This window comes from Narcine bancroftii, chromosome 3 (assembly GCF_036971445.1).
Source record: "Narcine bancroftii isolate sNarBan1 chromosome 3, sNarBan1.hap1, whole genome shotgun sequence".
In the NCBI taxonomy this organism is placed as follows: Eukaryota; Metazoa; Chordata; class Chondrichthyes; order Torpediniformes; family Narcinidae; genus Narcine; species Narcine bancroftii.
Window position 1 is genome coordinate 242,566,076 of NC_091471.1, and position 12,141 is coordinate 242,578,216.

At 44.0% G+C, this 12,141-nt stretch overlaps 1 protein-coding gene across 2 annotated transcripts in view; it reads left to right on the plus strand.

The window, feature by feature from the left end:
* notch3 (notch receptor 3) overlaps positions 1-12,141 on the plus strand; it is a 298,038-nt gene that overhangs the window by 117,523 nt on the left and 168,374 nt on the right. For both annotated transcript variants that reach the window (XM_069927329.1, XM_069927328.1), the window contains exon 2: positions 2,257-2,338. In XM_069927329.1, the coding sequence (XP_069783430.1) occupies positions 2,257-2,338 (82 nt within the window). The remainder of the gene's footprint in view (positions 1-2,256; positions 2,339-12,141) is intronic.

The window sequence follows — 12,141 nt, forward strand, 5'->3', positions numbered from 1 at the left end:
TGAGATAGAAACCAGAGAACATGGGTTAAGGGTGAAAGGGGAGAAGTTTAAGGGAAACATTAGGGGGAATTTCTTCAAACAGAAGGTACAGATAGATCCCTACTTATGATGTCCTGATATACAATATTTCTGTTCTTGTGGTTTTATAGCAACATCTCACCTTTTTTGCAGCAAAAGTGTTTTTTCGGCGAGATCTCGTTTCTTCAGTGAAATCTCGCGCATATTTTTGGAAAATCTCATATTTTTTCCACCCACTTTCAACTTACAATGCGAGTCCCAGAACAAAACACCATTGTAAGTCAGGGTCCACCTGTAGTGGGATTGTGGAATGAGCTGCCAGCTGAAGTGGTGATTGCAGGCTCAGTTTTTACATTTAAGAAAACTTTTGAATATGGATGGGAGAGGTAAGGAGGGATAGGGAATGGGTGCATTTCAGTGGCACAGGAGAATTAAGAATTCGGCGAGAACTAGAAGGCTGAAAGGCCTGTTTTATGTGATGTTTTACGGATAGGGAAGTCATATCAAACCTTAAAATAACTCCAACGAGAGAACTGTGTTAATCCTAGAACGGTTATGGTCTTGGGTGCAGAAGGGTTTCCATGAATATCATTAGGAGCAGAGGAAAATAAGAGGAGATTTCATTGACGTTTTTAAATTGTGACGGGGTTCGCTGAATTGCTTCCAAGGATTGGCGCCAAGAGTATACAAATTGGGTCATGTGCCAGAATATTCATGAAGGAAAGAAAAATTGTATGGTGTGTTGTGATCTGGGACAGACTGCCTGAAAGGGGAATGGAAGCAAACAAACACAGATATATTTGAAAAGCAAATGAAAACAAATTAAGGCAGGTGAACGAGACGAGTTGAGTAACTCTGTCGAAGAGTTGGCATTGGGAAAAGGGTCGAGAAGTCCCAATCTGTGCTGTATTCCTTCATGATCCTGGCCTATCTTCAGAGCATCTTTTAGCAGCTTTAGAAATGGACCGGAAATGAAGGGAAACATTCCCCCCAACCACACACTGACATCTGGAACACACTCCCCCAAAAGTGGCAGACACTGTAAGAATATTTAGAAAAGCATGACGAGGACTAATTTGCAGGGTTATGAGGAGAGGGCTGGTGGATGGGACCAAATCTGAGCCAGTGTGAGTGAGCGCATCAAGGTGATTTACCTCACTTTTGGTTGTAAAATTCAGAGATTCCGTGTGCTGGTGTGCGGATCATTGGGTTTCCTGGTGGATATCTCTGTGTGATGTGTGGATGTTTTGGGAAGCTTTGTCAGGAGGAAGATAGATTCCCTGTGGGTTTTATAAATGAAAGCAATCGGATTTTCTCATGAAGTACTTTCTGGATCAGAATTACAATTGGCAAGGAAGTACATTTGAAGTGAAATATAGCTTGACATTATTATTAGGATAATGAGTTAAATAATTACATATCTTTTTCTATCTCATTTATCTATTCCCCTCTTTCTCCCTTTCCCCTTTTCACTTCCCCATCTCATCTCTCATCTTTTTCCCCCTTGCCTTTTCCTTCTCTTTCCTTCTCTCCCCCCACCTTCCTGATCTCCCAACTGCTCATAGAGGGCCCTAACACTCAATGTCCAACCCAACGATTCGACCCTTTCTCTGCAAACAACAAAAACAGATCTTCGTTTATCGTATGTGCACAAGGACAGCTTCTTCCCCTCTTCCATCAGTTAAACCACTGCCTTACTTAGACGGTTTTCCTTGCACTATTTAAAATTTATTTTTGTAAGGTGGTTTACATTAACTGTGACGCTGCTGCGAAGCAACAAATATTGTGACATGTTCATGACAATGAATTCTGTTTCTGTGTGTGGGATCTTGTTGTGCATGGGTTGCCAAGATGGTGGCAATAGTGTTTTGAAGGTTTAGCGTAGTGGTTAGCTCCATGCCTTAACAGCGCCAGCGATCAAGACCAGGGTTCATATCCCACGCTGTCTATAAGGAGTTTGTACGTTTTACGTTCCCCAGGTGCTCAGGTTTCCTCCCACCGTTGGAAATGTATCGTGGGTTGTAGGTTAATGGGGTGTAAATTGGTGGCACGGACTTGTGGGCCTAAATGGCCTGTTACCGTGCTGTATGACTAAATTTGTCTGAATTTTTTTAAAAATTAAAAAGCTCTTGGAAGTTGGGCTGCCTTTGTATATTGCCAGTTCATTTGTTATATTGCATTTTCTATTAAAACTTACACTCTTTTATAAGGTGACTTCACTTGCTCTTTCCCTCACAGCTCTGCAGTGTCAGGATAATCACCGTCCATGTGAAAACGACGGACAATGCATCAGGACCCCACATGGCGATACGTCGTGCCTGTAAGTTACTTTTTCAATCAGAGACTCTTACTTAGCGTGCTTAGATGCCTGCAAGCTCATTTCATCAGTGTGTGCTGCATTGTGGCCTGCCTGCCTACCAGACATTGTTCCACAGCATGTGGAAAAGAATTCTACAGTTGTGGCAAACTGGGGTGTGAATTGCTCCTGTCCTGTCATTGTGAGGTGTGAATTGTTCACAATTGTTGATGCCAATAGATGACCATGGAAACTATGAGATCCTCCTGACAAAGTGGAAATGATTTAACCCTTTGGTCTCTGCCCATTTTTAACCTTTCATAATATATACAGGGTCCAGTACAGTACGAACGCCAGTATGAACCAAATGGTATAAAACCAGTCTCAGAAAACGTGGACATGAAGTGTATGTGCTTGTGGGTCATCCCTGCAAACTGGGATATGGAATATTTCTTCTCGTTGGTAGTCCCTGAAAAGAGGTTCATGAAGTCCAAAGGGTTAAGCCTGTTTGAGTTGGATTTATGGTCACCTGCCTGTCACATTTTTGTAGCATTTTCTGCTCTCTTTTGAGGGGCCCTTGCTCTGAGTTGATTTCAAAACCGCATCAACCTTCCCCTGTCAGGTGTGTGGTGATTTTTTTTTTCCCTCCTCGGTGGATGGTGGGCTACCTTGGTTTCTATGTCATGGCTGTTCCAAACTAGGAGTTATTGAAATGGTTATTATATCCATTAAAGGGGTCAGAGGAAGTTTCATGGAGGGGGAGAGAATGTGGAGCTAAACACACTCTGCTGGAGAAACTCAGCAGGAGAAAGAGAATAGTCGACGTTTCAAATTCAGCTTTGAAACATTATTCTACTGATGCTGAGTTTCCAAAGTATCTCATTTATGGTCTTTAGACTGCAACGTCAGGAAAATCAAGAAAAAATATTAACATCATTACTGCCTGCGTGGTCATTCTCACTGGGCACCGTTTTAGACTGCAAGACCCTGAGTGCAACGGTCCCGGTGTTTGGATGTGCAGTAGAGTGGATGACCGTCAACAAATTTTTCCAGTAGGATTTACACTGCAGGCTTCCTCCAAAATAGTTGTAGGGGTCCTGCAGGATAAATCACGGTGCAGGAATGGACACAAAATTCCTGCACATTCCTTCCCGTGTAGCAGCAAAATTCCTTGTTTGTGCCGTTACATGCCTGCAGTCTAAAAACCATATATGTTTAGTTTATGCTCTCCTAGATACGAGTTATCCTGGAGAATTTGGAATGTTAAAGAAGCTATATGTTTTTTGACCAGATTGGCTTGGCCAACAGCAGAGACTTCCAAAATGAAAATATTGAAAGATGACAGATTTGAACACAAAAGTTGAATTGAATGCTGGACAGGTTATTTTTGTGGTGTAATGAATTTTATTGGTAGATTCATTGGTGGCAGATTGTTCAAAAGATTCAGTAGCCCTGCTCTTGCCCATACAGTGGAATCCAAGTCCTATCATGTATCGAAGCCAGATTTTTGGCTTTCTGACTACTACAAATAGCTATTAAGTGTTAATTGGGTGGCACGGTTAACATAGCGGTTAGTCCAATGCTATTACAGCGCCAGCCACCTGGGTTCAAATCTGACACTGTTTGTCAGGGGTTTGGACGCTGTGTAAAGTGGTTCTATGGTCTGCCCGTGACTTGCGTGGTGCTCCACCATCCCAAAACGTAGGGGGTTTGTAGTTTAATTGGTCTATTTGGGTGCCATAGGCTTGCTATATCTCTACATTTTAACAGAATTAAAATATAAACTGATTTATGGGATTTTTGTGATGCAGAGCTTTAAAGATATTTTGAGAGGGGCTGAGGTCAGATTCAGTGTCTTCACAGAGCCTTTAACGCACCCACAGGCAATCCTCTGTGTTCCATAACACGAGAGTGCAAATTTAAGACAGCTGTATTGTGGGAATGTGTGAAATTGAGATAATCTGGAGACAGCCTGTACTTGGGGAATTTGTGCCCATACCCTTGTCTTTGCAATGTGCATATCTTTTGAAAAATGTGAGGAATCCAGAGCACGTAGAGGAAACTGACACAGTTACAGTAAGAACGTGCAAACTCCACACAGGCAGCACTGGAGATAAGCATTGAACTGGGGACACTTGTTTGGCAGCAGCAAGAGACACTGAAAAAAATACAGAAATGTTGAATTCTTGCAAGCATAATTTGATCAGTAAATGCACCAGTGTATGAATTGTCCCCGCCAATCCACTTTACCAGAAATAATTTATCTGTAGGTTTGGGGCGGCACAGTTGGTGAAACGCTGTTACAGCGCCAGCGATTGGAGCCAGGGTTCGAGTCCTGCACTGTCTGTCAGGAGTTTGTACATTCTCCCTGTGTCTGTATGGGTTTTACCCGGGGGCTCAGGTTTCTTCCCACCATTCGAAACGTATTGGGGGTGTGGGTTAATGGGGTGTAAATGGGCAGCATGGACTCGTGGGTCGAAATGGCCTGTTACTGTGCTATATGTCTAAATTTAAATTTAACTTCGTTGGGATCCGAGATCTGATCTTGAATATAATGTAACATTGTGAATATAATGCTCATTTTTTACTGACATTCTCAGGGCAGATGTCATTATATTTTGTACTTGCAGCAATTCAAGAGGCCATTTGCCCCATTGCACGAATGTTAGTCCAGAGGGACAATGCCTTTTGTTACAGTTCTCCCTCGTCATTTCCCTGTGCCCATTTTATCTCTCTCTCAGATGTGTTCCATCAGTCCCTTTGATTCTTTTTTTTAAAAAATAAAACTGCAGGAATGGGGTAATCTACAACAGTCAATTAAATCGAAGCCAGAATTTTGCCTTTCTGACTACAAATAGCTACTAACTGTTAATTGGGCGGCACGGTTAGCATAGCGATTAGCGCAATGCTATTACAGCGCCAGCCATCCGGGTTCAAATCTGACACTGTTTGTCAGGGGTTTGGATGCTGTGTAAGGGGGAGACATGGGTGAAAATTTACATGCATGTAAATAAATGTAAACTCAGCTTGGAGAACACTTGGATTAAACTGGGTCACTTGAGATTTGAGACAGCAACACTAACTGGCGTATCTTGCAGGCACCCTTTCATGAGGGAGTATGTGTGACAGAAAACTGATAATGGGATTTTTGTTCTAGCTAGTTGATGAAAAGCTGCCTCCTAATGAACAGTCTTATCATGTCACCTTCAAATGCATTTGTACTGAAGCGTGATTAAAAACACAGAAATGTTATAAGAACTCAGCCGGTCTTGCGGTATCCTGAAGATGTAAATTTATATAACTGACATTTTGAGCCCTTCCTCATATGAAACATGAAAATCGGCAGACACTGTGACTGTAGTTAAAAACAGAAATACTGGAGGAACTCAGCGTCCATAGGAGGTAAAGATATATAAATGATGTTTTGGGCCTGAGCCCTTCTTCAAGATATCTTTATACTCATACCTTGGAGCGGCCTTGGGCGCTGAAAGGCTTTCTGATTGTGCCAGAAATTCGGATATGGAGCTCAGGTTGATGGTTTAGACTGATGTCTGTCACGGCGGGGTGGGGGGTGCGAGAGCACTGGAGGTGAATCCACAGACACTAGTGACTCTGGGAGGGGACTCGTTTGCTTCTCTTTCTCTGACTTTAAGAGGTATCAGGCAATTTCTGCTGATGGCAAATCTTTATCTGCCTTGAGGCAGTCTAAATACAATTTCATGTAATATTACATCTGATTTATTACATGACAATAACCGTTGAATCTTGAAAGTTTAAAGAACTGTAATGATGGACAAATGCTGTTATTTTCTGGGAATAAATCAGCTATCCTTTTAATTTATTATAATTTAGACATAGAGCACAGTAACAAGCCCTTTTGTCCACAAACCCCTGCTGCCCAATTATACCCAATTGGCTGACAATCCCTGATACATTTTTGAACGGTGGGAGGAAACCAGAGCACCCAGAGGAAACCCACGCAGACACAGGGAGAATGTGGAAACTCCTTAAAGATAGCGCTAGATTCAAATCTGGGTCAATGGCACTGTAACAGTGTTGCGCTAACCTCTGTGCAAACTGTACCACCTGAGCGGTTAGGGGGAAAACAACAATTTTGTTTTAATTTACACATACAGTACTGTAACGGCCCTTGAGCCCGAGCTGCTCAAATACCACAATCAACCTACATCCCTTGTATGTTTTGAAGGGTGAGTGGAGCATCTGGAGGAAACACATGCAGACACGGGGAGAACATGCAAACTCTTTGCAGATAGCACCAGATTAGAACATGGGTTGCTGGCGCTGTAATAGCATGGCGCTAACTGTGGAGTCCCCTGATATTTGGAGTTGGTGGGGAGGTTTCAGACTTGCACGTTGGTGTTAACAGATGGTGGCGGGTGCGGGCTGTGTACTTGCAGTGCTGTTGGTACTTGGTAATGTCTTTATTAAGGAGCAACGGAGCGGAACAGAGGCCAACACCAAAAGCAAAGCAGAGTCCTGATCTACTCCACCAAAACCTTGTGCTTAAACCACCTTCCTTCCCTTCCCCAGCCCTTCAACAAAGACACACACTCCCATTTCAAATAGCATCTCTCTCTTTCATGCACATTACTTCTCAAGAAGCAGAATTTGTTCCTCTGCCTTTGTGGTGAGCAGTCGGGCCCCTGGGGGTGAGAGGGGAGGGGGAAGTGGAGAATGCGGGTTGGTGCAGTGTCTTTGGTGGTCTATAACTGGACAAACTGGTCTCCATGTCATTTGAATTAACGCTGCTCACTGACTGATCACTAAGCCAGGGCGACCAGCCCATCTGATGAAAGAAAGTGTTTGACTGAGTGTAAAGGAGTAAAGAGTGTGAGAGCCCCTGAGGGGATCAGTGTGCCTTAATTTCTTTTTCACAAAACATTCGTAGAGTAGTCCTAAAATCTGGACTGCTTGGGGATTGGGTCAGAGCAGAATTTCCGGATTCTCAGGCAGAACTTTTAAAATTCAAATTCAAAGAGGAATAAAGAGATGAGAGGGTAAAGTTTGATATTTATTCAGTAGCAAGGGTAGCATTCCTAATTTATCAAAACGAGCAGATTTTAAGGAAAAATAAAGTGGTTGTTTGTTGTCACTTTGCATCTGTGACACTTACACATGTACACACGCAAATGCCCGCTTAATTTAAAAAGTTTGAGAGTTTTTGAAAAGTCTGGATTTTCTCATGGTCCGGATTTCTGGCGTCTGGATTTTTGGACCTTTACTGTATTCATAATCCACATGTAACTACCTTTCTAATTTTTCTTCTGAAATGTAAAAATGTCTAAACTTTTGATATAAAAGGGAAGAGATGCAATATTATCCCACTGTAATGGTCCAGAGGAGGTTGGTGGAAAGCCTTGTATCAGGGAGAGGAGAAGGTAAGATAAAGGTGACACAGAGCTTCAGATTAAAGAATGATCAGATATTATTAATTGTCATGTAATAAAACAGCACCACCTACGGCTCCTAGAACGCTTCCACCAGCGTTGTCTCCGCTCCATCCTCAACATCCATTGGAGCGCTTTCAACCCTAACGTCGAAGTACTCGAGATGGCAGAGGTCGACAGCATCGAGTCCACGCTGCTGAAGATCCAGCTGCGCTGGATGGGTCACGTCTCCAGAATGGAGGACTATCGCCTTCCCAAGATCGTGTTATATGGCAAGCTCTCCACTGGCCACCGTGACAGAGGTGCACCAAAGAAAAGGTACAAGGACTGCCTAAAGAAATCTCTTGGTGCCTGCCACATTGACCACCGCCAGTGGGCTGATAACGCCTCAAACCGTGCATCTTGGCGCCTCACAGTTTGGCGGGCAGCAACCTCCTTTGAAGAAGACCGCAGAGCCCACCTCACTGACAAAAGGCAAAGGAGGAAAAACCCAACACCCAACCCCAACCAACCAATTTTCCCCTGCAACCGCTGCAATCGTGTCTGCCTGTCCCGCATCGGACTTGTCAGCCACAAACGAGCCTGCAGCTGACGTGGACTTTTTACCCCCTCCATAAATCTTCGTCCGCGAAGCCAAGCCAAAGAAGAATAAAACAGAAATATAATATTATACAATATTGCTTTTAGTCTGCCGGAAGGCAGGCAAAGATTCGCCATTAGCATTGCTGGGTGTCCCTTACAGCAAAAGAGAGCCGCCCCCCCCCCCCCCACCACCACCAGAGTCACCAAATGTCCTTTAATTCGCCTCCAGCCACACAAGACTCCAGTTCAAACCATTGGAAACCTGAGACCAGATCCAAACCTCCGATGCGATGAGGAAGACTTCAGTGCTCAGGGCCCTTTGGGAGCCCTTTTTGCCCTCAGCACTCTCTGGAATCCTGGCCCCCATACCCAGCTCCCATGAGTCAGCCTCCTGCACCCAACCGCCTGTGTGTGTCCGTCAGCCACAGAGCCCTCATCACTTGTCTCCCACCCTGGTCACCATCCCTTCAGTCATCTCCTCTTCCTCTCCTTCTCAATAGGGGGTGGGGTTGTTCTCTCCGTACTGGTGCCCTGTGCCAGTCCTCTGCTCCCCGGTGTTTGTAACCCCTTGAGGTCACTGCTGAACCCAGGCGCCACCATCTTGGTCCCATAGTCCACTGTCACAGGAAAAAACTCTGTCGTCTCCTTTAACAGGCAGTTTAAAGTTTGAACGGAGCTGTTGGCAGTAGGACTGGATAGTAGGACTCCGCTCTCCCTGGGATCCATACCAGAGGCAGTGCCTCATTTGTTTTCTTGAAGAGCTTTCTGATAGAAACTGACATGGAACCATGGAGGTGGCTCGGGGCATTATAATAGCTGGTACAGGATGTAATGGGAGGGTGGCAAGGAGCTGTGATAGAAAATAGCGAAGGCACTGAGGAGTTTTGTAATAAATAGGGAATGCCTCAGAATTGGTTGCATGGAGCCTTGAAATGGAAGGTAAGGAAGGCCTTTGTAAATGGTCTTTGAACCTAGTACAGGATACATAAAGTAAAAGGGGAAGATTTGGTTTGGATGATTTGAATGCGGCATTGTTGCCCTGGTTGGGTGGATTTACCTTGTTCCTACTGGTCCTGCCTGAGGGCAGAGAATCTCTCCAATTTAAGTACCTGCTCTCCACTCCCTGCATGTGAGTGCGTGCTCCTTATTGGACCAGTGTACCCACCTCCCCCCCCCCCCCCCCCCCCCCCAGCTGGATCAATTTGGCTGAATCTGAGTCACAGTCATGTTTGTGGGAGCTTCCTGTGCACATATTCACTGCTGTGTGTTTCTACATTATGACCAGGAACTAAACCTGGTTGGCTGTGAAGTGCCTTGGGCATCCAGCAGGGCTTCCAAAAGGTGAGTCACTTAAAATTCATGGAATGAGGGCACTTGAATGGTTAAGTTAGCTGCCCTTTCTGACTCATGATTAGATCATGGTTTGATGTTGCGTAAGTCTTGTGTGCAAAGAGGGATCTCTGCTCATCTATCAACATATTGCAAATGTTTATGCAAAAGTTCAGTAAGGAGAATCAAGTGTTGCACTAAGACACGAGATGTTGTGCAATGCTTTGTGATTTTTTCACATGTCAGCATCACTGTGTTGTGGGAATAGAGTAATTGTCAGCTCCAGTTCACTGCTGTTAGATGTTCTGTCCCTTCCAGTGCACTTACCTGCATTGGCTTTTATGTAATCAGCTTTTATCTGTTACTGCTGGAGACCATGGATGAAAGCAATATTCAGCAGGCCATTGGAGTCATTCTGCATGGAAACAGGCCCTTCAGCCCACCAGGTACCTGGTGACCCATTTATATAAATTTTACACCTATTTTATTCCTCCTACATTCTCAATAACTATCCCCAGATTCTTCCCCTCAACTCTGCACTAGGGGTAATGTACAGTGGCCAATTAACTTGCCAACTCAGATATCTTTATGACTCAAGAGGAAATTGGAGCTTCCCGGGGAAATCTGTGCAGAGGTCATTCAATCCGTCATGTCTACTCTTCTACTCTACTCTTGTCAGTCAATAAGTCCGTGTCATCCCCTCTGTTTCCCCTGTAATCCTCGTGCATTGTTCTTTCTCATGCACCCATCCATGTCACTTTAGCTATTCCATACTATATTCCATATTACAGTGGCCAAATTAATCTCAGTGGGTCTTTGATGCCTACACAGGAAGTAGCGCAATGTGTGGGGTCTGTGAATAGAGCACCTGAGTTTTGGCAGAGCTGTGATGAGGCAGCATTAATTACTGCGCCATCATCCTGCCCACCTCTTCACGCCACTTCCCTCTCCACTTCGTTCCCTACTTAATCCCAAAGCATTTCCTTCTGATTCCTGGCTTTCCATCATTTATTGGAGTTCAGTAATGTGGAAAGCTGAACTCTAATTCATTCAAAGTTCAGATTTATTGTCAGAGTACATCACCTATGACATCACATACAACCCTGAGTTTCTTTTTCTTGTGGCCCAGACAGAATTTCTACTTATTGGTAACTGCAAACTGTACTCAAGAAAAGGATGCTTATATACAAAAGAGAGAAATGTAAACAACCTGTGCAATATAGAAAAAAAAAACATTCAGTATGTGTAAAGTAAGAGTCCATAAATGAGTCCCTGATTGAGTTTGTCATTGAGGAATCTGATGATGGAGGGGTAGCAGCTATTCCTGAACCTGGTGGTGCGAGTCCTATACCCCTTTCCTGATGGCAGCAGTGAGCATACACTGGGTGGTGTGGATCCTTGATGATTGCTGCTGCTCTCTGTCAGCAGTGTTCCCTGCAGATGTTCTTGATAGTGGTGAAGGTTTGCCTGTGACATCCTGGGCTGTGTCCACTTCCTTTTGATGTATTGGTGTCCACATACCAGACCGTGATGCAACCAGTCAGTCACATTAATGGTGGAATTTAAATTCAGTTAGTAATCTGACATTGAGTAGCAGCCACAAAAGTACTGGATTGTCACCAGTGTTTTCTATATTGCACAGTTTATTTATATTTATTCATCAAAGCCTGGTCTGAATGTGATTTCAGAGCTCCAAAGTGGTTGATCCTTGTCCAACCAGGAACTTATTTCAAGGCCATTTGAATATGAACAATTTATACTGCTCTTTCCAGTAATGGCCAGATGCTGAAAAGTGAATTCAGAAAAAGTTTTTCTGAGAAACATGTTCCCTTTACTGCTCAATGCAGAGTTCCTCCAGCAGTTTGTAGTTTCCACATCAGAAGAAATGAAATCCTAAGCGCCGAGGTAAGTGATAAACCTTTACTGATTGCTGTTTGTGTCATTATCCCATTGCTTTTTGTTGGAGTGCAAAATTGGCAGCCACATTCTTGCTGAGACAACGGTAGATCTCGGTGTCTGCGATGCTCTTTGAGATGTCAGCAAGAGTAAGCGACTCTTTTTCTCTCTCTCTCTCCTTTTACATCGAACCCTCAAGCCAGCTTTCCTCTGGCTTTTATATGCTTCACTTACCTGCATGAATGCAGAAAAGGTAGATTGGTGGGTCCATTTTGCTCCATGTTTCCTCTGCCAAGGGACCTCATGTCAGAAGTGGAGCGAAGTCCCGCCTCCTCCTGCGTAAGCTGACGAGTGCTGAAACCGGCTCAAAAGGGAATGGCTGATATCACAATGACCAAGGCGCACAAATTTTAAAATGCTGCAGCAATGTTTTCCTGATCGCATGCACACATCCTCCACAAGATCGGGACATATGATCAAAAAAATGGCTATTCCAATTTGCAGAAGATTTGCTTGAGTTTTAATACTGCAAGAAAGGTTCTTGGCTTGCATTCGTACCTGTTCATCCTCCATTATTGTGTTCAGAGCGATTTCACTTCCTGGTGCCCATAT